The sequence below is a fragment of the Sylvia atricapilla genome, unplaced genomic scaffold (genome assembly GCF_009819655.1).
Source record: "Sylvia atricapilla isolate bSylAtr1 unplaced genomic scaffold, bSylAtr1.pri scaffold_98_arrow_ctg1, whole genome shotgun sequence".
NCBI classification, from domain to species: Eukaryota; Metazoa; Chordata; class Aves; order Passeriformes; family Sylviidae; genus Sylvia; species Sylvia atricapilla.
In genome coordinates, this window is record NW_027077179.1 from 90 (window position 1) to 21839 (window position 21750).

At 56.9% G+C, this 21750-nt stretch overlaps 3 protein-coding genes across 8 annotated transcripts; 1 reads left to right on the forward strand and 2 right to left on the reverse strand.

Annotated features, from left to right (window-relative positions):
- The first annotated feature begins 1235 nt into the window (after positions 1-1235).
- On the forward strand, positions 1236-4342 carry LOC136375160 (zinc finger and SCAN domain-containing protein 31-like). Its single transcript, XM_066340520.1, has 4 exons — positions 1236-1259; positions 1359-1847; positions 2730-2889; positions 3544-4342. Exons 1-4 carry the CDS (start codon positions 1236-1238, stop codon positions 4194-4196), a joined length of 1326 nt encoding a protein of 441 aa, XP_066196617.1. The 3' UTR covers positions 4197-4342.
- A 2025-nt stretch (positions 4343-6367) lies between these two features.
- LOC136375163 (natterin-4-like) lies at positions 6368-10823 on the reverse strand. 6 transcript variants are annotated; one of them, XM_066340528.1, is made up of 5 exons: positions 10320-10823; positions 9369-9394; positions 8854-8938; positions 7798-8240; positions 6368-7088 (listed from the first exon to the last, which is right to left on the reverse strand). In XM_066340528.1, the coding sequence occupies exons 2-5, from the start codon at positions 9381-9383 to the stop codon at positions 6525-6527; spliced, it is 1107 nt and encodes a 368-aa protein (XP_066196625.1). In that variant the 5' UTR covers positions 9384-9394; positions 10320-10823; the 3' UTR covers positions 6368-6524. The 6 variants fall into 6 exon arrangements, with proteins under 6 accessions (XP_066196625.1, XP_066196623.1, XP_066196622.1 ...); XM_066340526.1 differs by lacking the exons at positions 9369-9394; positions 10320-10823 and adding an exon at positions 8463-8533 and having other exon boundaries at positions 7798-8377; positions 8607-8975; XM_066340525.1 differs by lacking the exons at positions 9369-9394; positions 10320-10823 and adding an exon at positions 8483-8574 and having other exon boundaries at positions 7798-8377; positions 8607-8975.
- A 213-nt stretch (positions 10824-11036) lies between these two features.
- Positions 11037-21486, reverse strand: CHMP2A (charged multivesicular body protein 2A). The gene is made up of 6 exons (XM_066340529.1): positions 21350-21486; positions 19740-19924; positions 17732-17911; positions 16314-16444; positions 13981-14042; positions 11037-12910 (listed from the first exon to the last, which is right to left on the reverse strand). The coding sequence occupies exons 2-6, from the start codon at positions 19905-19907 to the stop codon at positions 12783-12785; spliced, it is 669 nt and encodes a 222-aa protein (XP_066196626.1). The 5' UTR covers positions 19908-19924; positions 21350-21486; the 3' UTR covers positions 11037-12782.
- Between the last annotated feature and the right edge of the window lie 264 nt (positions 21487-21750).

The window sequence follows — 21750 nt, forward strand, 5'->3', positions numbered from 1 at the left end:
AGGGAAAAAAAATAAAATGGTAGTTTTGAAAACTTTTAAACTTCGGGTCGCAGAATTTGTGGCAGGAAAAGGTGTTAAGAGAGGGAATTTTATCCAAAATTGGGAGGTAAATTGGCCTTTTTTCCCTGGTCTGTCCAATGTACAGGGTTTTTTTTTTTTTCCTCAGATCCATTGGGACAGGATTTTGCTGGGTAAATCCCCCACGTTTTACCGGTTTTCCCTGGATAAACCCCCATTCGGGACTGGCTTTCCCGGGATAAAAGCCCCACTTGACACCGACTTTCCCTGGATAAAAACCCCGGGTTTCAGCGGGTTTCCCGGGAATTCCCTTCCTGGAGCTTCTCGAACTGTTTGGAACTGCCCTCTGTGTCCCCAGGGCGGTTTGGGGGGTCCCTTTGTGTCCCCCCGCTTTGGGGACGCCCCCAAACCTCCCCCCCCTGGCAGCGCTCCGGGGGGCGTGGCCTCGGCTAAGGTCCTGCCTTATCATGCGTCTCGCATTTCCATTGGCTCATTTTACTGTCAATCACTTCCCACAGCAAGCCCCTATCAGGGGCGTGCCCTCCCCGCTCCGTCCCGCTTCTTTGCATCATCTCGCCATTCCATTGGCTGTACTCGCTGTCAATCTGAGCCACAGTTTCCCGCCCCTGCCCGCGGTGTGGGCGTGGCCTCCTCGTAATTGACAGCGCGCTCGCCCAATGAGGGGCGGAGCCTCGCTGCCTCCCCGACGTACGGCGGGGCCGGGGGGGGGGGAATTTGGGGAGGGGGGAGAAATTTGGGGGCCTCGGGACCCCCGGGACCCCCCGGGACCCCCCCGGGACCCCTCGGGGGCGGGGCCGGGCCCGGCCGCTCCGGCCCTTTGTGTCGGCGAGCGGCGGGCGAGGGGCCGGGAGCGGCTCGGGGGGGGCTCGGGAGGGACCCCCCAGGTTTGAAGGGGGGGACGGGGCTGCGGACCCCCAGGGTTCGGGGCTGGGGGGGCCGGACCCCAAATCTGGGGGGGCTGGGGGCGCTTCAGGGATAGGAGGGGTCGGGGGGGCTCCGCGACCCCAGGTTTGAAATGGGGAGGGGGTGCAGGACCCCAGATCTGGGGGGAGTGTGGGACCCCCAGGTTGGGGGGGTTCAGGGCCGGGAGGGAGGGTAGGGACCCCCCGGGGTTGGGGGGCTGCAGGGGTGGGGACCCCAGGTCTGCGAGGGGGTTTTGGGGTGGCGGGGGCAGGACCCCAATTGGGGAGTTCGCGATGGACTCCGGGGATATTCGAAAGGTCTGGGGGGTTTTGGGGGCGGCTGAAGCCGTGGGACCCCCAGGACAGGATTGAGGAGGGGGGGTCTTTCCTTCAGCACCCTCTGTCCCCCCTCCCCAGATCCACATCGGGATATTCTGGGGCAGGATGGAGACCCCCGCTCCCCGCCCGCGCTGGCGGCTGCGACCCCCGGAGGAGAGCCCGGAGCGGGGCCGGGACACGGGGCGCTGCGCTGCCCGCGGCGGCGACTGGGCGCCGCGCCTCGTCCCGTCCCTGCCCGGGGCTCCCGGGGGTCCCGGCGGTTCGGGCGGGGCCGGTACCGAGCTGCGGCGGCTCCGGTTCCGGCAGTTCCGCTACCAGGAGGCGGCGGGGCCGCGGGACGTGTGGCGGAGGCTGCGGGAGCTGTCGCGACGGTGGCTGCGGCCCGAGGAGCGCAGCAAGGAGCAGATCATGGAGCTGCTGGTGCTCGAGCAGTTCCTCAGCATCCTGCCCGAGGACATCCAGAGCTGGGTGTGGGTGCGGCACCCCGAGTCCTGCGCGCAGGCCGTGGCCCTGGCCGAGAGCTTCCAGCTGGGGCGAGGAGATCCCGACGGGATTTGGGAGCAGCAGGTGGGAGCGGGGTTAGATATGGGGCGGGAAGGGGGTTCCGAGGGGGTTCTGCCCCCCAAATTGGGAATTGTTTGCCCCCTTTGCATTCCTCCCGCTCCGTCCCGTCCCTGCTGTGGGATTCTGAGCTTGTTCCCCCGCCAAAAAACCCCAGAACTGGGACAGGAAAGGGGGTCATGGGTGCCTAAATCCCCTCAGCAGCTTTTGGGGGTCCTGGGCACCCTTTTGGGGATTTTGGGGATCTCCAGCACCCAAATTCCTTCCAAAGCTTTTGGGGACCCTGGGTGTTCAGATCTCCTCGGCAGCTTTTGGGGGGTTCTGGGCTCCAGAATCCCCTCTGTGGCTCTTGGGGTCCTGGGCACCCAAAACCCATCAGAGTCTTTTGGGGTTGTGTCTGCAGCACCCCAAACTTTGAGAGCTTTTGAAGGGTCCTGGTCACCCAAATCCCCTCTGCAGCTTTTTAGGGGTCTCAGCCCCCAAAATCTCCGTGGCATCATTTGGGGGTCCCAGGCACCCAAATCTCCTCTGGGGATGCCCAGCACCCAAAACCCTTTTAGATCCCCTCAGCAGTTACTGCAGGTCTTAGCCCCCAAAACCCCCTCTGCAGCTCTGGGGGTCCTGGGAAGCCCAAACCCCTCAGCGTCTTTTGGGGGTCCCCAGCACCCCAAACTTTGAGAGCTTTTGGGGGTTCCCAGGCACCCAAATTCCTTCTGCAGCTTTTTAGAGGTCCCAGCCCCCAAAATCTCCATGGCACCTTTTGTGTGTCCTGGGCACTCAAATCCCCTCTGGGGGTCCTGGGAACCCAAAACTCTTTTAGAGCTTTGGGGTGTCCAGTGTCCCCAAATCCCCCCGGCAGCTCCGTGTCTCCGTCCCCAAATCCCCCAGGTGACCGTGCGGGTGAAGGTGGAGGATGTGGCCCCTGGGGACATGGAGGACCCCGCAGCTTTCGAGGTCCCCCCGAGCCCCCCGTCAGAGCCCCACCGGGAGGAGGCGGCTCCGGGCAAGGAGAAGGCGGCGGCTGAGGAAGGGGAGCCATGGGAAGGAGGTACCGGGATGGGGCAGGAAAACCTTCAGCCACCCCAAAAATGGGGTGAGGGTGGTGCTGGGGGAGCTTGGAGGTGGTTTGACCCAGAAATCATCTCAGTGGCCCCAAAAATCATCTCCTGGGAGTCAAAATTATCTCAGTGGAGCCAAAAACCAAAATCCTGGGGTCAAAAACCATCCCTTTGGGCATAAAATCAGCTCCTTGGGACAAAATCAACTTTTGGGGGTGAAAAAACATTTCCTTGGGTCAAAAACATCTCTTTAGCTTCAAAAACCATCTTGTTTGGGCTCCAAAGCATCTCTTTGGGTTCAAAACCCTCTTCTTGATGGTTTTGGGCTCCCAAACCATTTTCTTGGGTCAAAAACCATCTCCTTGGGCCAAAGTCATCTGCTTGTGTCCAAAACCATCTTGGGTCAAAACCCATCTCCTCTGAGTCAGGAGCCATTTGGGGGTTCAAAACCATCTCCTTGGGCTCCAAAACCTCTCCTTGGCTCCAACCCCACCTGCTCAGAGGTCCAGCCTCACCCTTTCTCCCCATGGCCCCCCACGGGTGGGTTTGGGCGGTCAGCGGCAAGAGCTGACCGCTGGAGCGGCCGGAGCCGGACATTCCCCATGGGGAAACCACCCCTTGGACCTTCTCATTTCCCCCCACAGATCCCACCACGGCCCCGGAGCCGCCCCTTCCCCAACCCCAACGCCCCCACACCGCCCGGAGAGGAGCCCCCCGGCGCCAAACCCCCCGGGACCCCGCCGGCAGCCCCAGGCCGGGCTCGAGGGCCGCGGCCAAGGCGGGGGCGCGGCCGTACGCCTGCGGTCAGTGCGGGAAGAGCTTCGGCCGCCTGACCCACCTGAAGACCCACGAGCGGACGCACACGGGGGCGAAGCCGTACGGCTGCGGCCAGTGTGGGAAGCGCTTCGGCCACCTGTCCACGCTGACCACGCACCGGCGGCTGCACACGGGCGAGCGGCCCTACGGCTGCGGCGCCTGCGGCAAGAGCTTCACCAACCCCTCGGACCTCAACAAGCACCAGCGGTCGCACACGGGCGAGCGGCCGTACCCGTGCCCGGCCTGCGGCAAACGCTTCAGCCAGCAGTCCAACCTGACCATGCACCGCCGCAGCCACACCCAGGAGCGGCCCTACCCCTGCCGGGCCTGCGGGAAGAGCTTCAAGTACCTGGCGGACCTGACGGTGCACGAGCGCTCGCACACCGGGGAGAGGCCCTTCCCCTGCGGCCACTGCGGGAAGAGCTTCAGCAACAAGTCCTCGCTGGCCCGGCACACGCGGATCCACGCCAGGGACAAGTGACAGCGGTGGCTGCGGGGGCGCGGTGGCGGGCCGGTGGAGGTTTGGGGGATGGGGGGGTGGTGATGGGGCCTCGTGAGCCTGGGGGCTCCAGGTTTTGGCTCCTGGAGATGGTGTCCCCCAGGAGCTGGTGGCCCCAGGACTGTCCTGAGCTGAGATGGGTCAAACATGCATAAGGGTGGACGTGAGCTGATCTTTGATGATGGCTCCATGGTCCTGTTCCCTGCTCCTGGAGGTCCAGTGGGTGGTGGGACCATGACCATTGACACCTCCATGACCTGGTGGCTCCATGATCCTGTTCCCTGCTCTTGGAGATCCAGCAGGGATGGTGGGACCATGACTCATGGGCCCCATGAGCCTGGTGGCTCCAGATCTTGGCTCCTGGAGATGGGAGCAATGTCCCCCAGGACTGTGCTGGGGTGGGTCAAACATGGATGAGGATGGACATGAGCTGATGTTTGATGTCCCCCATGACCTGGTGACTCCATGATCCCATTGCCTCCTCCCAGAAGTCCAGCAGGGATGGTGGGACTGTGACTGATGGGCCTCATGAGCCTGGTGGCTCCAGCTCCCTGCTCCTGGACATGGTGTCCCCCAGGAGCTGGTGGCCTCAGGACTGTGTTGAGGTGGGTCAAACGTGCATGAGGATGGACGTGAGCTGATGTTTGGTGTCCCTCATGACCTGGTGGCTCCATGAACCCGTTCCCAGCTCCCGGAGATCCAGTATGGGTGGTGGGACATCCCCCAGGACCTGGTGGCTCTGTGATCCCATTTCCTGCTCCCAGAGGTCCAACATGGGTGGGATTGATGTCCCACAGGAGCTGGTGGATTGTTCTAAAGTGGCTCAAACACAGATGAGGATGGACATGAGCTGATGGTTGAGTCCACAATCCTGTTCCCTTCTACTGGAGATCAAACAGCAGTGATGGGACCATGACTCTTGACACCACCATGACCTGGTGGCTCCATGAACCCGTTCCCTGCTCCAGGAGATCCAGCAGGGGTGGTGGGACCATGACTCATGGGCGCCATGAGCCTGGTGTCTGCAGATCTTGGCTCCTGGAGATGGTGTCCCCCTGAGCTGGTGGCACCAGGACTGTGATGAGATGGGTCAAACATGGATGAGGATGGACATGAGCTGACGTTTGGTGTCTCCCAGGACCTGGTTGTCTCATGATCCCATTGACAGAGTTCCAACACAGGTGGTGGGATGCTCCCCGTGACCTGGTGGCTCCCTGATCCCATTCCCTGCTCCTGGGGATCCAGCACAGGGGGTGGGACCAGGACTGTGGAAACCCCCGTGACCTGGTGGCTCCCAAAGATCCCACATGGGTGCTGGGACATCCCCCCTGACCTGGTGGCTCCCTGATCCCAATTCCCCCAGAAATTTGGGGTGTCCCCAAATCCCTGCCCCAATCCCCTGGTCTCTGGACCCCCTCAGAACTCCAGGACCCCCAATGTCTCTCACCCTCCCAAGCCAGGATTGTCCTCTCCCAATCCCAGACCCCCCAAAATCCTGGACATCCCCCACCCCCTCGGCCTTGGAATGGGGGTTTGTTCCTTGAATTTTGGGATTTTTCCCCTCCTGAATTTTCAAAGCACACCCCCACTCTTTTTCTCCCTTATTTTGGCTTTTTTTCCCATTTTTTCTTATCCCTTTGCTCCCAAAATCTCTTTTTTGGTGGAAAATGGGGAATTCAGATGGAAAACGCCACCTTTCCCTGCGTTGTCACAGTGTGATTTTGGGTAGGGATGAAGATTCTGCCACAAAACCCAAAAATACGGGAGAAAAACCAAACCCAGGGATTTTCCTGGATTCCACATCACTGCTGGAGGGGTTTTTGCAGAGAAAATGGAAAATTTAACTGGAAAAGGCCACTTTTTAATGTGATTTTGGACAGGGGCGAAGGCTCTGTCAAGAAAATGGGAAAGATTGGGGGAAAAAAAACCCCAACAAATGCAACAAATTTCCTGAATTTTGTGGTGGCGCTTGAGGGGCTTTTTTGGGAGAAAAACGGGGAATTCCACCAGATTTCCCAGCATTGTTCCAGAGAAGGGACGGTGGTTACACCACGAAACCAAAGCACATAGGGGAAAAACATCCCCAAAACCCAAGGGTTTCATGGTGGTGATGGATTTTTGCGGGAGAAGAAAGGAAACACAGCCGGAAAATCACATTTCCTTGCATCCTGAGGTGAAGTTTATGCCGCGAAAGCGGAAAATGCGGGAAAACCGCAGCGAAGCCAAGAGTTTCCCGAGATTCGAGTGGAATTTTGGGGGGAAAAGCCAAGGGGAGAAGCTGGATTCCAGAACTTTGGTGGCTGTTGAAGGTCAGTGCGGGCACGGCGGGAGCTCGCGGAGCGGGCGGCAGCGCTCCAGGCCGGCCCGGACGCCGGTGACCGCCCGGCTCCGCGCCCAGCCGGCAATGACCAGGCGGTGCCGGCGGCCAGAGCGGAACTCGCGGGTCAGCCAGGCCGAGAAGGGGACACGGATCTCCCGCCGGAGCCCGCGGAGGACCACGGAGCACTCGGAGCGCGCCGGGACCTCCGGGCGGACGCGGTGCAGCCGCGACACGAACTCGGCGGCGCTGGCGGCGCCCACCCAAGGCACGGCGGTGACGTTCCCCACATCCCAGCCCGCGGGCTCGGTGAGGACCAGCGGAGCCGCCCGCAGCACCCCGCGAGTGGCCGCCAGCGCCGGCAGCTCCGCGCTCCAGCCGTGCTCCACCTCCGTGGCCTCCTCCAAGGTGACGGGTTTTGGGGCGGGCTGGCAGCCCTCGTTCCTCACCGGGACCTCCGCCAGCTCCACCGGCTCGGAGCTCTCCAGCGCCGCGCTGCCGTTGTAGGACACGTTGGCGATGGAGACGTCGCCTGGGCCTTGCCGGACCACCAGGACCTTGGTTATAAACGCATCGTTTATCGGTGGCTTTTCGCAAATGTCAACATGGTAATTGTACTGCGCTGTGTTCGGTTAGTGAGGGTTCAGGAGGGTAAGGAATGTGTGTTTTCTGATTGTACCAAAAAGTTAAGACTGAAGGGGTTTTTTATCTCTTCTTTGGAACGTTTAAACCACCAACCACAAGTTATGGGAGGGAGGGATTCAGAATAATCCAAATCCCATCCCAGTCCAGCCCAATCCATCCCAGTTCCATCCCAGTCCATCCCAATCCATCCCAATCCCCTCCCAGTCCATCCCAATCCCCTCCCAGTCCATCCCAGTCTAAACCACCAAGCCAGAAGACCTTGTGACCCTTTCATAAAAAACCTGCTAAATTCCTGTTTTTTCATCCAAATGGAAAGACCCGGAAAACCCCAGGAGAAAATTCACACCCGTGTCACGGGACCGAGCAGAGCCACCCACAAAATAAATCTGTCAGATGAGACGGTCGGGAACACTTTAAACCGATCAAAATACGAATGTTTGATTGACGTCTGCTGGATATTCAACACAGTGCTCCTCAAGGACAGGAGTCCTCAAAGGGTGAGGTGGACCTTGTGCCAAACCCCCTCGGCTTATCCCGTCTCCTGATTTCTCTCCTTCCTTCATTTTTTCTGTTAAACCCACGAACTTTTACGCAGAGAGCGCGGAGCGCGTTTCTCCCCACCTGGTACCACTTGTACCACATCTCGCCGCCGTCCACGGCCACGAAGAGCGCCTGCAGCACCCGGGAGGCTTTGCCCAGCCCCTCGGGGCTGCGGCCCACGAAGCCGTCGCTGCGGGGACAGCCGCGCACGGCGCCCTGGGGCACGCTGCCGAACGACGTGTCCACCCAGTCCAGCGCCTCGAAGCCGCCGGGGTTCACCAGCAGCTGGAACTCGGCGCTGCTCAGCTCCGCCTCGCCCCAGGTGAAGACGCAGGAGGGGCCGCGCTCGGGGGCGAAGGAGCCCAGGTGGCAGCCCGGCGTCAGGCAGATGAACTCGGTGCGGCCCGAGCGGCCGTTCCGGCTGGACACGGCGTCGGCCGGGATCTGACCCCGGAACGGGACCCAGCGGAGCCAGGAGGGGGTGGGCTCGGAGCGCGGGCGGCGCGGAACCGGCCGGGAGGGAGCTGGAACCAGGACTGGGATGGACTGGGATGGACTGGGATGGGATTGGGATGGGATTGGGATGGACTGGGATGGGACTGGGATGGACTGGGATGGGACTGGGATGGACTGGGAGGGAATGGGATGGACTGGGATGGGACTGGGATGGAACTGGGATGGACTGGGAGGGGATTGGGATGGACTGGGATGGACTGGGATGGAACTGGGATGGACTGGGATGGAACTGGGATGGACTGGGAGGGACTGGGATGGACTGGGAGGGGATTGGGATGGACTGGGATGGACTGGGATGGAACTGGGATGGACTGGGATGGAACAGGATGGACTGGGATGGAACTGGGATGGACTGGGAGGGGATTGGGATGGACTGGGATGAACTGGGATGGACTGGGAGGGGAATGAGATGAACTGGGATGGCACTGGGATATTCTGAGATATTCTGGGATGGACTGGGGGGGATTAGGGAGCAACTGGGAAAGTACTGGGATATTTTGGGATGGGATTAGGATGGACTGGGATATTCTGGGATGGACTGGGATATTCTGGGATGGGATTAGGATGGACTGGGATATTCTGGGATGGGATTGGGCCATACTGGGCTGTTCTGGGACTCACCAGGGAGCTCTGTGTGGCTCCTGCCTGGGGTGGGCCCCGCTGGAATTCCCAAAATTCCCACACCGAGGGCCAGGAGGGCCAAGAACTGGGGGGGACCCGGGGGGCGTCACCTTCGCCCCACCCCAAATCCCCCACCCCAAAATCCCCGACCCCAAAATCCCCCTTTTCCCGCTGAGGTTTTGGGCTGAAATCCCCCTGGATTGGCCCAATTCCCATTTTTTAACTCCTGGGGAAAAAACAAAGGAGCTGGGAAAGGGGACGGCCTCTCCCAGTTCCTTTTTCCTGATTTAATTCCATTAATTCTTTTTTTTTTTTTCATGGAAATGTTTAAAAAAATTGCGATTTCTGGGCTCTGGGGGGAAGAATAAAAATCCCCTTTTTTTCTGTGGTTTTTTTTTTTTTTTCTTGTTTTACCTTTTTTTATCCTTTTTTTATCCTTTTTTTTTTCTTTTTCTTTCCCCCCCAAAAAATGGTTTAAAAATTCCCAGAATATTCCCGAAGGGATCCAACTGTACCTGGAGTGGCAGCATCGCTCCGGAGCCTGCAGAAAAATCCGGGATTTTCCTCGAAAAATCGCATCAAACCTCCCCAAAATCCACATTTCGGGGTCCCTTTTCCCAAAACCCCCATTTTTTTTCTCTCCCTTCCTTCAAATTTTAGGGTCCTCCCTTCCCAAAATCCCCATTTTTTGGGGCTCTCTGGCACAAAATTTGGGGTTCCCCAATCCCAAACTCCAAAGTTTGGGGCTCCCCCCATCCCCAGCTTCACATTTTGGGATCCCTAGCTCCAATTTTGGGGTTCCCACACACAGAATCCACATTTTGGGACTCCCCAAAAATCCACATTGGATACAAATTTTGTGGTTTTCCAGTTCCCAGATCCAGATTTGGGGGTTTTCTTTCCCAAATCCACATTTTGGGGCTCCCCAAGCTCCAAATTTTGGCGTTTTTCCACCTCCTCAAATCCACATTTTGGGATCCCCAGCTCCAGTTTTGGGGTTCCCACAGACAAAATCCGCATTTTGGGGGTCCCCCAGTTCCCAGATCCAAATTTTGGGGCTTCCTCTCTCCCCAAATCCACATTTTGGGATTCCCAAGCCACAAATTTGGGGTCCCCTCTCCCAAAATCCACATTCTGGGGTTCAACTGCCCCAGATTTTGGGACTCCCCAAAAATCCACATTTCCGTGTTCCCAAACTCCACATTTCAGGTTTTCCAGTTCCCAGATCCAAATTTTGGGATTCCCAAGCTCCAATTTTGGGGTCCTCTCTCCCTAAATCCACAAGTTTTGGGTTCTCCCCTTCAAATTTTGGGGCTCCCCTTCCAAAAAATCCACATTTTGGTGTTCCCAGTCCAAAATCCAAATTTTGTGGTTCTCCAGTTCCCAGACCCAAATTTGGGGGTTTTTCTTTCCCAAATCCACATTTTGGGGCTCCCCAGACTCCAGATTTCGGGGTCCCTCCTCACCTGTGCTCCCGTTCCCAGGTCAGTCCTTTTTTTCGGGGTGTTCTCACTCGATTTTGGTTTTTCTCATGTGAACCAAGCCCCAAAAACGCCCCCCAAACTCCCCAGGAAAAACGTCAAAAATGTAAAAAAAGCCCCAAAAAAGGGAAGTGGGATTTTCTGTGGGCGATTTTTCCGCTTTCTGGGGATTTTTCACTTCACTTTTCGGGGTTTGTTTTTAAATTCAAGCCCCGAAAAAGGTGGGAAAAAAAATGAATTAAAAAAATGCTGCCAAGAAATCAGAAATTTTTGGAGAAATCCAGAAATTCTTGGTTTCCCCCGGGGGAGGTTTTTAAAAAGATCTTTTTTTGTTTCAAGGAATGTTTTTTAAATTATTTTTTTTTGTTTCAAAACACCCCAAAAAATTACCCAAAACACCCCAAAAATGAGCCAAAACATCCCAAAACCCACAAACAGACCCCAAAAATCCCCCAAAATGAACCAAAACCCTGCGAAATTACCCCAAAATCACCCTCCAAAAAAATCAGCCCAGAAGATTCTGAAAATTCCCAATTTTGGGGTTTTCCCACCCAAAAATGATCCTTCCCCGCCAAAAAAAAAATTCCCAAATTGATCCAGAACTGCCCCAAAATCCCAAAATTACCCCAAATCCCCCTCCAGTGCCCCCCCATGCCCTCCCAGTGCTCCCAGTCCCAAACTGGGAAGGAACTGGAGCAGCCACAGGTCCAAGGAAACTTTATTGGGGGAAAGAGGGGGAACCCCAAAAATGGGGTAAAAAACCCCAAAAATGGGAGAAAGACCCGAAAAAAGGGGGGAAGGGCCCCCGGGAGGGGGGAATTCACCCCAGAGTAGTGTCAGTGCCCCAAAAAAAGGGGGAAAAGACCCCAGGGGGATCCAAAAGCCCTAAAAAAGGAGAGGAAATCCCAAATAAAGGGGAGAATAATAAAAAAATAAAGATGAAATCCCAATTGAAGGAGAAAATCCCAAATAAAGGGGGAAAATCCCAAATAAAGGGGGGCAGACTCCAAAAACCACCCAGAAAATCAGAATAAAGGGGGGAAATCCCCCCTGGGATGGCCAAAAATAATAATGAAAAAAACTTAAATAAAGGAGGAAAATCTCAAATAAAGAGTGAAGATCTGAACAAATGTGGGGAAAATCTAAATAAAGGGAGGAAATCCCAAAAAAAAGGGGGGGAATCCCCAAATAAAGGGGGGGGGGGAATCCCATTTTGGAGTGTGCTCAGAATCCCAAAACCTCTCCAAAAATTGGAATAAAGGGGCAAAATCCGCTCCCAGGATGGCTGAAAATCACCCAAAAAAATCCCAGAAAAAGGGGGGAAATCCCCAAAAAGGTGGAAAATCCCAAATAAAGGAGGAAAATCCCAAATAAAGGGGGTCAGACTTTGGTGTGGGGCAGTCCCAGGAGTGCCAGAGACCAGAAAATCTCCCCCCAAAAAATTGGAATAAAGAGACAAGATCCCCCCTGGGATGGCCAAAAATCCCGAAAAAACACCCAAAAAAAGGAGGGGGGGGAAATCCCAAAAAATGTGCAGAAATCCCAAAAAATGTGCAGAAATCCCAAATAAAGGGGGACAATCCCATTGTGGGGGGAGGGAATCAGACTCCAAAATCCACCCAAAAATCAGAATAAAGGGGGAAAATCCCCCTCTGAGGATGGCTGAAAATCCCGACAATATTCCCCCCAAAAAATGGGGAAATCCCCCCAAAATGGGAGGAAATCCCAAAATTGGGGACAAATTTCCCCCCAGAAAAGGAGAAAAAAAATTCTCAAAAATTAGAGGGGAAATGTCAAAAAAATGGAGGGAAATCCCAGAAAATGGGGAGAAATCCCAAAAAAAAGGGGAAAATCCCAAATAAAGGGGGGAAATCCCCCCAAAAAGAGGGAAAAATCCCAAATAAAGGGGGAAAATCCCAAATAAAAGGGGGAAAATCCCAAATAAAGGGGGGAAATCCCCCAAAAAGAGCGAAAATCCCCAAATAAAGAGGGGGGAGGGAAATCCCATTTTGGGGTGTGCTCAGAATCCCAAAACCTCTCCAAAAATTGGAATAAAGGGGCAAAATCCGCTCCCAGGATGGCTGAAAATCACCCAAAAAAATCCCAGAAAAAGGGGGGAAATCCCCAAAAAGGGGGAAAATCCCAAATAAAGGGGGGAAATCCCAAATAAAGGGGGAAAATCCCCAAAACAAGGGAGAAAATTCCAAATAAAGGCAGAAAATCCAAAATAAAGGGGGAAATCCCATTTTGGGGTATGGTCAGAACCCCAAAACCACTCAAAAAAAAAATCATAATAAAAGGAGAAACCCCCCCCCCAAGGATGGCCCAAAATCCCCCAAAAATGGGAGGAAAATCCCACCAAAAAAAAAAAAAAAAAGAGGGAAACCCCCCCAAAATGTGGGGGTAAATCCCAAAATTTCGGCGAAATCCTAAAGGAGGAGGGTTGTTTCAGTCCCGGCGCAGGTTCTTGAGCCGCTCCTCCAGGTCGGCGTCGGCGTCAGCCAAAGCGGCTCCGGCGGCCTCGGCCCCACCTCGGCTCTCCCCCGCCGCCAGGGACCCCCCCGGGGCGGGCAGCGCTGGGGACACGGGGACACGGGGACACTCAGGGGACACTCGGGGGACACGCAGACACCCAAAAAAACCCCCCAAAAAATCCACCCAAAAACGAGCCCGAAACGGGCGGAAACGCGCCAGAAATCGCCCCAAAATCGACACCCCGAAAGTTACATAAATAGCCTCAAAATGTCACTTAAATCTGCCCAGATTCCACCCAAATTTGTCAGAAATATCCCTTAAATCCCTCCATAAAAATGAGGTCAAAATGGCCAGAAACGCCCCAGAAATCACCCCGAAATCACCCCAAAATCAACACCCCAAACGTCACTTAAATACCTCAAAATGTCCCTTAAATCTGCCCAGATTCATCCCACAGACCCCCAAAATTACAAAAATATCCCTTAAATCCCCCCAAAAATGAACCCAAAATGGCCAGAAACGCCCCAGAAATTGATACCCTAAAAGTCACTCAAATACCCCAAAATGTCACTTCAATCTGCCCAGATTCCCCCAAAATTCCCCAAATCCCCCAAATGTCCCTCAAATCCCCCCAAAATCCCCCCCAGATTCTGCCCCAAATCCCACAAAAATGTCTCTTAAATCTTCCTAAAATCCTGCAAAATTCCCCCCAAATTCCCAAATCCCTCCAAAATCCCCCAAAATATCCCTTAAATCTTTACCAACATCCCCCAAACCCTCCCAAATCCCCCCAAAATATCCCTCAAGTGCTCCCCAAATTGCCTCAACCCCCCCAAATCCTCCCAAATTCCCCCCAAATCCTCCCAGATTCCCAAAAATCCAAAAACGTCCCTTAAATCCTCCCAAAATCCCCGAAAATTCCCAAATCCCCCCAAAATCCCCCCAAAATATCCCTCAAATACCCTCAAAATCCCCCCAAAATGTCCCTTATATCTTCCCCAAATCCACCCAAAATTCCGCAAATCCCCCCAAAATATCCCTTAAATCTTCCCCAAATTCCCCCAGACTCCCAAAAATCCCTTAAACCTTCCCCAATTCCCCAAATCCCTCAAAATATCCCTTAAATCCCCCAAAATCCCCCAAATTCCCCCCAAAATCCCCCCAAACTCACTGGCCAGTTCGTCCGTCAGGTTCAGCCCCAGCTCATCCAGGACCTGCGACACCACGGCGTCACTGCGGGGAGTTATACTGGTTATACTGGTTATACTGGTTATACTGGGTTATACTGGGATGGACTGGGTTATACTGGGTTATACTGGGACACCATGGCGTCACTGTGGGAGTTATACTGGTTATACTGGTTATACTGGGTTATACTGGTTATACTGCGACACCACGGCGTCACTGCGGGGAGTTATACTGGTTATACTGGTTATACTGGGATGCACTGGGTTATACTGGGATATACTGGTTATACTGGGACACCACAGCATCACTGTGGGGAGTTATACTGGTTATACTGGGTTATACTGGTTATACTGGGATGGACTGGGTTATACTGGGTTATACTGGGACACCACGGCGTCACTGCGGGGAGTAATACTGGTTATACTGGTTATACTGGGTTATACTGGTTATACTGGTTATACTGGGATGGACTGGGTTATACTGGGTTATACTGGGTTATACTGGGACACCACAGCGTCACTGTGGGGAGTTATACTGGTTATACTGGGATATACTGGGATATACTGGGATACCACGGCATCACTGCGGGGAGTTATACTGGTTATACTGGGATATACTGGTTATACTGGGACACCACGGCGTCACTGCGGGGAGTTATACTGGTTATACTGGTTATACTGGGATGGACTGGGTTATACTGGGATATACTGGTTATACTGGGACACCACAGCATCACTGTGGGGAGTTATACTGGTTATACTGGGTTATACTGGTTATACTGGGATGGACTGGGTTATACTGGTTATACTGGGATATACTGGGACACCACGGCGTCACTGCGGGGAGTAATACTGGTTATACTGGTTATACTGGTTATACTGGGTTATACTGGTTATACTGGGTTATACTGGGCTATACTGGGTTATACTGGGACACCACAGCGTCACTGCGGGGAGTAATACTGGTTATACTGGTTATACTGGTTATACTGGGATATACTGGTTATACTGGTTATACTGGGTTATACTGGTTATACTGGGACACCACGGCGTCACTGCGGGGAGTAATACTGGTTATACTGGTTATACTGGAACACCACGGCATCACTGTGGGGAGTTATACTGGTTATACTGGTTATACTGGGATGGACTGGGTTATACTGGGATGGACTGTGTTATACTGGGACACCACGGTGTCACTGCGGGGAGTTATACTGGTTATACTGGTTATACTGGTTATACTGGGTTATACTGGGACACCACAGCATCACTGTGGGGAGTTATACTGGTTATACTGGGATATACTGATTATACTGGGATGGACTGGGTTATACTGGGTTATACTGGGACACCATGGCGTCACTGTGGGGAGTTATACTGGTTATACTGGTTATACTGGGTTATACTGGTTATACTGGAACACCACGGCATCACTGTGGGGAGTTATACTGGTTATACTGGTTATACTGGGACACCACAGCATCACTGTGGGGAGTTATACTGGTTATACTGGGATATACTGGTTATACTGGGATGGACTGGGTTGTACTGGGTTATACTGGGTTATACTGGGATATACTGGGATACCACGGCGTCACTGCGGGGAGTTATACTGGTTATACTGGTTATACTGGTTATACTGGTTATACTGGGATGCACTGGGTTATACTGGGATATACTGGGACACCACGGCGTCACTGCGGGACAGGGGACACTGGGATGGACTGGGATGAACTGGGGCACACTGGCACCCGCTCTGTCCTCGTGTCCTCTCCGTGTCCCCACTCCCCAGGTGTGTCCCCAGGTGTGTCCCCAAGCGTCTTCCAGGGGTCCCCGAGTGTCCCCTGGGTGTCCCCAGCTGTCCTCTGATGTCTCCAAGTGTCCCCAGGGTGTCCCTTGGCAGTCCCCAAGTGTCCCCAGAGTACCCCTGGCTGTCCCCAGCTGTTCCCTAGGTGTCCCCTGGCAGTCCCCTGAGTGTCCCCAGGTGTCCCCAGAGTACCCCTGGCTGTCCCTGGCTGTCCCCAGCTGTCCCCTGGCTGTCCTCAGGTATCCCCTGGGTGTCCCCAGGTGTCCCCAGAGTACCCCTGGCTGTCCCCTTCATGTCCCCTGGCTGTTCCCAAGTGTCCTTTGGGTGTCCCTAGATATGTCCTGGCTGTCCTCAGCTGTCCTCTGATGTCTCCAAGTGTCCCCAGGGTGTCCTTTGGCAGTCCCCAAGTGTCCCCAAGTGTCTCCTGAGTACCCCTGGCTGTCCCCAATGTCACCTGGCTGTCCTCTGGGTGTCCCCAAGGATGCCCTGGGTGTCCCCAGGTGTCCCCACCTCTCGTCCTCATCATCCTCGTCCCCGAGGGCGTCATCGATGGCATCGTTCATCAGCTCCTCCTTCATGTCCATGAGCTCCGACTGCTTCTGGAACTCCAGCAGGATCCGCTGGATCTGGGGCAGCTTCAGCTGGGGGGACAGGGGACATCAGGGACATTGGGGACATCGGGGACACTGGGGACATTGGGGACACTGAGGGGACATTGGGGATACTGGGTACATTGGGGACATTGGGGACATTGGGGACATCGGGGACACTGGGGACAGCAGAGACACTGGGGACAGCGGAGACATTGGGACACTGAGGGGACATTGAGGACATTGGGGACATTGAGGACACTGGGGACATCAGGGACATTGGGGACACTGGGGACACTGGGGACACTGGGGACATCAGGGACATCGGGGACATTGGGGATATCAGGGACAATGGGGACATCGGGGACACAGGTGACATTGGGGACAGCCAGGGGACAGGCAGCTCCGACTGCTTCTGGAACTCCAGCAGGATCCTCTGGATCTGGGGCAGCTTCAGCTGGGGGGACAGGGGACATGGGGGACACTGGGGACATTGGGGACATCGGGGATATTGGGGATATCGGGGACATTGGGGACACTGGGGACACTGGGGACATCGGGGACATTGGGGACATCAGGGACATTAGGGACACAGGTGACATTGGGGACACTGAGGGGACATTGGGGACATTGAGAACACTGGGGACATTGGGGACACACAGGGGACAGCAGGGACAACGAGGGGACAATGGGGCCAATGGAGATACTGAGGGGACACCCAGGGGACAAGAGGGTGACCCCAGGGACAGCAGTGGGGACAGCCAGGTGTCCCCATCTGTGTCCGTGGTGTCACCGTGACCCAGGTGACCCCAAGTGACACAGGTGATGACACAGGGTGTCCCCAGGTGACACACACAGGTGACACACACAGGTGACACACACACACACACACACACAGGTGACACACACATGCAGGTCACACACACACAGGTCACACACACAGGTGACACAGGTGACACAGGTGACTCACCTGTCAGTTCATGGTGGCCATGGTGCTGTTGGATTTCAGTGACACACACACACAGGTGACACACACACACACACAGGTGACACAGGTGACACAGGTGACTCACCTGTCGGTTCATGGTGGCCATAGCCCTGGTGACGCCCCGCATGGCGCTGGCCATGGCGCTGTTGGATTTCAGTGACACACACACACACAGGTGACACACACACACAGGTGACACAGGTGACACAGGTGACTCACCTGTCGGTTCATGGTGGCCATAGCCCTGGTGACGCCCCGCATGGCGCTGGCCATGGCGCTGTTGGATTTCAGTGACACACACACACAGGTGACACACACACACACACACAGAGGTAACACAGGTGACTCACCTGTCGGTTCATGGTGGCCATAGCCCTGGTGACGCCCCGCATGGCGCTGGCCATGGCGCTGTTGGATTTCAGGGTCTGCACCCTCAGCGCCACGCCCTGAACGTTCGCCCTCATGGCGATGAACTTGCGCACGTAGCGCCGCGTCCGCACCAGGTCCTTGGCCATCACCCGCACGGCGTCCTGGGGACACGGGGACATGGGGACACAGGGACAGTGTCAGTGGGGACATGGGGACATGGGGACAGTGTCAGCGGGGACAGTGTCAGCAGGGACACGGATGGTCCTTGGCCATCACCCGCACGGCGTCCTGGGGACATCGGGACATGGGGACATGGGGACAGCGTCAGCAGGGACAGGGATGGTCCTTGGCCATCACCCACACCGCGTCCTGGGGACATGGGGACAGTGTCAGTAGGGACATGGGGACACAGGGACATGGGGACAGCATCAGCGGGGGACAGGGATGGTCCTTAGCCATCACCCGCACGGCGTCCTGGGGACACGGGGACATGGGGACATGGGGACAGTGTCAGTAGGGACATGGGGACACAGGGACATGGGGACAGCATCAGCGGGGGACAGGGATGGTCCTTAGCCATCACCCGCACGGCGTCCTGGGGACATGGGGACATGGGGACATGGGGACAGTGTCAGTAGGGACATGGGGACACAGGGACATGGGGACAGCATCAGCGGGGGACAGGGATGGTCCTTAGCCATCACCCGCACAGCGTCCTGGGGACATCGGGACAGTGTCACCGGGGACATGGGGACAGAGACAGCAGGGACAGTGTCAGCGGGGACAGGGATGGTCCTTGGCCATCACCCGCACGGCGTCCTGGGGACATGGGGACAGTGTCAGCAGAGACAGCAGGGACAGCAGGGACATAAGGAACAGGGACAGGGACAGTAGGGAGAGACAGGGGATAAGCCACAGGGACAGGGGACACAGGGACAGGCTCAGGGACAGCCACAGGGACAGGGGACAGCAGAGACAGCAACAGGGTCAGGGGACAGGGTCAGGGGACAGGGACAGGGGACAGGGACAGGGACAGCAGGGACACTGTAAGGAACAGGGGACAGGGACAGTATTAGGGACAGCACGAGGACAGGGACTCAGGGTCAAGGACAGCAGGGACAGGGACAGGATCAGGGACAGCAGGGACAAGGACAGCAGGGACAGGGACAGGATCAGGGACAGCAGGGACAGGGGACAGGGACAGGCTCAGGACAGTGACAGGGGACAGTGGGGACAATGTCAGGGACAGCAGCAGGGACAGCAGCAGGGAGAGGGGACAGCAACAGCATCCTGGGGACAGTGAGGACAGGGTCAGGGGACAGCATCAATGATAGCAGGGACAGGGTTAAGGACAAGAGGGACACACAGGGGACAGCGTCAGGGGACAGCAGGGGACAGCAAGGATGTCACAAGGATGGACAGGGAAAGTTGGGACAGAGAAGGACAAACAGGGACACAGGGGACAGCCCAAAGAGACAGGGGACACTCTGCGTCCCCCTCACTGTCCCCAGTCCCCCCATGTCCCCAGTCCCTGCCTGTCCCCTCCCATATCCCCCAGACCCCTCCATGTCCCTTGTCCTGTGTCCCCAGTCTCTGTCTGTCCCTTTGTCCCCTCCATGGCCCCCAGACCCCTCCATGTCCCCTGGCCTGTGTCCCCCACGCTCTGCCTGTCCCTTTGTCCCCTCCATGTCCCCTGGCCTGTGTCCCCAGTCCCTGTCTGTCCCTTTGTCCCCTCCATGGCCCCCAGACCCCTCCATGTCTCCTGTCCTGTGTCCCCAGACCCTGTCTGTCCCCTTGTCCCCTCCATGTCCCATGGCCCCTGTCCTGTGTCCCCAGTCCCTGTCTGTCCCTTTGTCCCCTCCATGTCCCATGGCCCCTGTCCTGTGTCCCCAGACCCTGTCTGTCCCCTTGTCCCCTCCATGACCCTGTGCCCCCTGACCCCGCCCCCTGTCCCCATTGCCCCCGTTGTCCCCCCGTGTCCCCGCTGACCATCTGTCCCTGTTTGGCCATTTTCTTGATGTCCACGATGATTTTCTTCTCCTGCGCCTCCAGTTTCTGCCTCTCGCGGTCCAGCTCCCGCACGGCGCGGGCCAGAGCGCGCTGGTTCTGCCTCAGCAGCTCCTCCGGGGTGCGCCTGCGCCCGAACAGCAGCTCCATGGGGACAGCAGGGACACCTGGGGACAGCAGTGTGACACTGTGACACTGAGGGGACACCGATGGGACGCTGCCCAGAGCGCGCTGGTTCTGCCTCAGCAGCTCCTCCGGGGTGCGCCTGCGCCCGAACAGCAGCTCCATGGGGACACTGGGGACACCTGGGGACAGCAGTGTGACACTGTGACACTGAGGGGACACCGATGGGACACTGCCCAGAGCGCGCTGGTTCTGCCTCAGCAGCTCCTCCGGGGTGCGCCTGCGCCCGAACAGCAGCTCCATGGGGACAGCAGGGACACCTGGGGACAGCAGTGTGACACTGTGACACTGAGGGGACACCGATGGGACGCTGCCCAGAGCGCGCTGGTTCTGCCTCAGCAGCTCCTCCGGGGTGCGCCTGCGCCCGAACAGCAGCTCCATGGGGACACTGGGGACACCTGGGGACAGCAGTGTGACACTGTGACACTGTGACACTGAGGGGACACCGATGGGACGCTGCCCAGAGCGCGCTGGTTCTGCCTCAGCAGCTTCTCCGGGGTGCGCCTGCGCCCGAACAGCAGCTCCATGGGGACACCTGGGGACATTAGTGGGACACTGGGGACATTGAGGACACTGATGGGACATTGGGGACACTGATGGGACACAGGCCAGCTCCTGCTGGTTCTGCCTCAGCAGCTCCTCCGGAGTCTTCTGATGCCCAGAAAGGCACTCAGGGACACTCAGGCGACACTGGGGACAGCAATGGGACACTGGGGACACCAATGGGACACTGGGGACACCGATGGGACACGGTGCAGCTCCCACTGGCTCTGCCTCAGCAGCTCCTCCAGCAGCCAAAGAGCAGCTCTGGGGGGACTCTGGGGACACCTGGGGACATCGGAGACACCTGTGTGACACCTCGGGACACTGGGGACACCGACGGGACATTGGAGACACCTGTGTGACACCTCGGGACATTGGGGACACCGACGGGACATTGGAGACGCTCATGGGACACCGATGGGGTGCTGGGGACACCTGTGGGACACCTGGGACCACTGGGGACACAGGTGGGGACACGGACATGGGGGGACACGGGGACGGGGTGGCACCTGGAGACTGGGGACAGGCGACACGGGAGGGACACCGAGGGACACGGGGGGGGACACGGACACCTGGGGCCCAGAAGGGACATCGGGGACAGACGGGGGGACAGGGACACGGGGAGCGGACAGGGAGGTGACAGGGACACGGGCAGGGCACAGGGAGGTGACACGGGGACGCCTGGCCCGTCCCACAGCCCCCGCTGTCCCCTCAGCCCCCCCCGGGAGCCGCTCCCGGCTCCCGAAATCCGCCCAAATCTCCTGAAACCCGCCCCAAGCGCCCCCCGGAGCCCTTGATTCCCCCCAAAGGTCCCCAAATCGTCCCCAAATGTCCCCAAATCGCCCCCGAACGCCCCCGGCCCTCACCCGGCTCCTCCCGGGCACTTCCGCAAACAGTGACGTCACGCGCGGTTCCGATCACGTGACACTGGGCGAGTTTCGGTCACGTGACGGCGCCGCAGGGAAGGGCGGGGCGAACCACAGAGAGCGGCTGGTGCGCCCACTTCCGGTGGGGGCAGCGAGAGGAATGGTCAGAGCGGCCACTTCCGGTGAGGGCACTGAGAGTGGTGTGGCTCCGCCCCGAACAGCGACACCTGGCGGTCTGGGAGTGTCAGGCAAGCTGTGAGCAACTGGGAATGATGGGATTGGGAACTGGGAATACTGGGAGTGAGAAGTGGGAATACTGGGAGTGAGAAGTGGGAATACTGGGAGTAAGAACTGGGAGGACTGGGAGTGAGAACTGGGCGGACTGGGAGTGAGAACTGGGA

What these genes read in the sequence shown, in the direction of transcription:
- LOC136375163 (XM_066340523.1), bottom strand. Translation starts at nt 8,831, where the DNA reads ATGGCCCAATCCCATCCCAGAATATCCCAGTCCATCCTAATCCCATCC. An exon ending in GTCCATCCCAGTTCATCCCA is followed by an intron (nt 8,575 to 8,606) that starts GTCCATCCCAAT and finishes AGTCCATCCCAG; the next exon opens with TTCCATCCCAGTCCATCCTG. An exon ending in TGTGGTACAAGTGGTACCAG is followed by an intron (nt 7,089 to 7,797) that starts GTGGGGAGAAAC and finishes TTTATAACCAAG; the next exon opens with GTCCTGGTGGTCCGGCAAGG.
- CHMP2A (XM_066340529.1), bottom strand. Translation starts at nt 19,907, where the DNA reads ATGGAGCTGCTGTTCGGGCGCAGGCGCACCCCGGAGGAGCTGCTGAGG. An exon ending in TGGCCAAACAGGGACAGATG is followed by an intron (nt 17,912 to 19,739) that starts GTCAGCGGGGAC and finishes CCGTGTCCCCAG; the next exon opens with GACGCCGTGCGGGTGATGGC. An exon ending in TGGCCACCATGAACCGACAG is followed by an intron (nt 16,445 to 17,731) that starts GTGAGTCACCTG and finishes CTGTCCCCCCAG; the next exon opens with CTGAAGCTGCCCCAGATCCA.
- LOC136375160 (XM_066340520.1), top strand. Translation starts at nt 1,236, where the DNA reads ATGGACTCCGGGGATATTCGAAAG. An exon ending in ACTCCGGGGATATTCGAAAG is followed by an intron (nt 1,260 to 1,358) that starts GTCTGGGGGGTT and finishes CCCCCTCCCCAG; the next exon opens with ATCCACATCGGGATATTCTG. An exon ending in AGGGGAGCCATGGGAAGGAG is followed by an intron (nt 2,890 to 3,543) that starts GTACCGGGATGG and finishes TTCCCCCCACAG; the next exon opens with ATCCCACCACGGCCCCGGAG.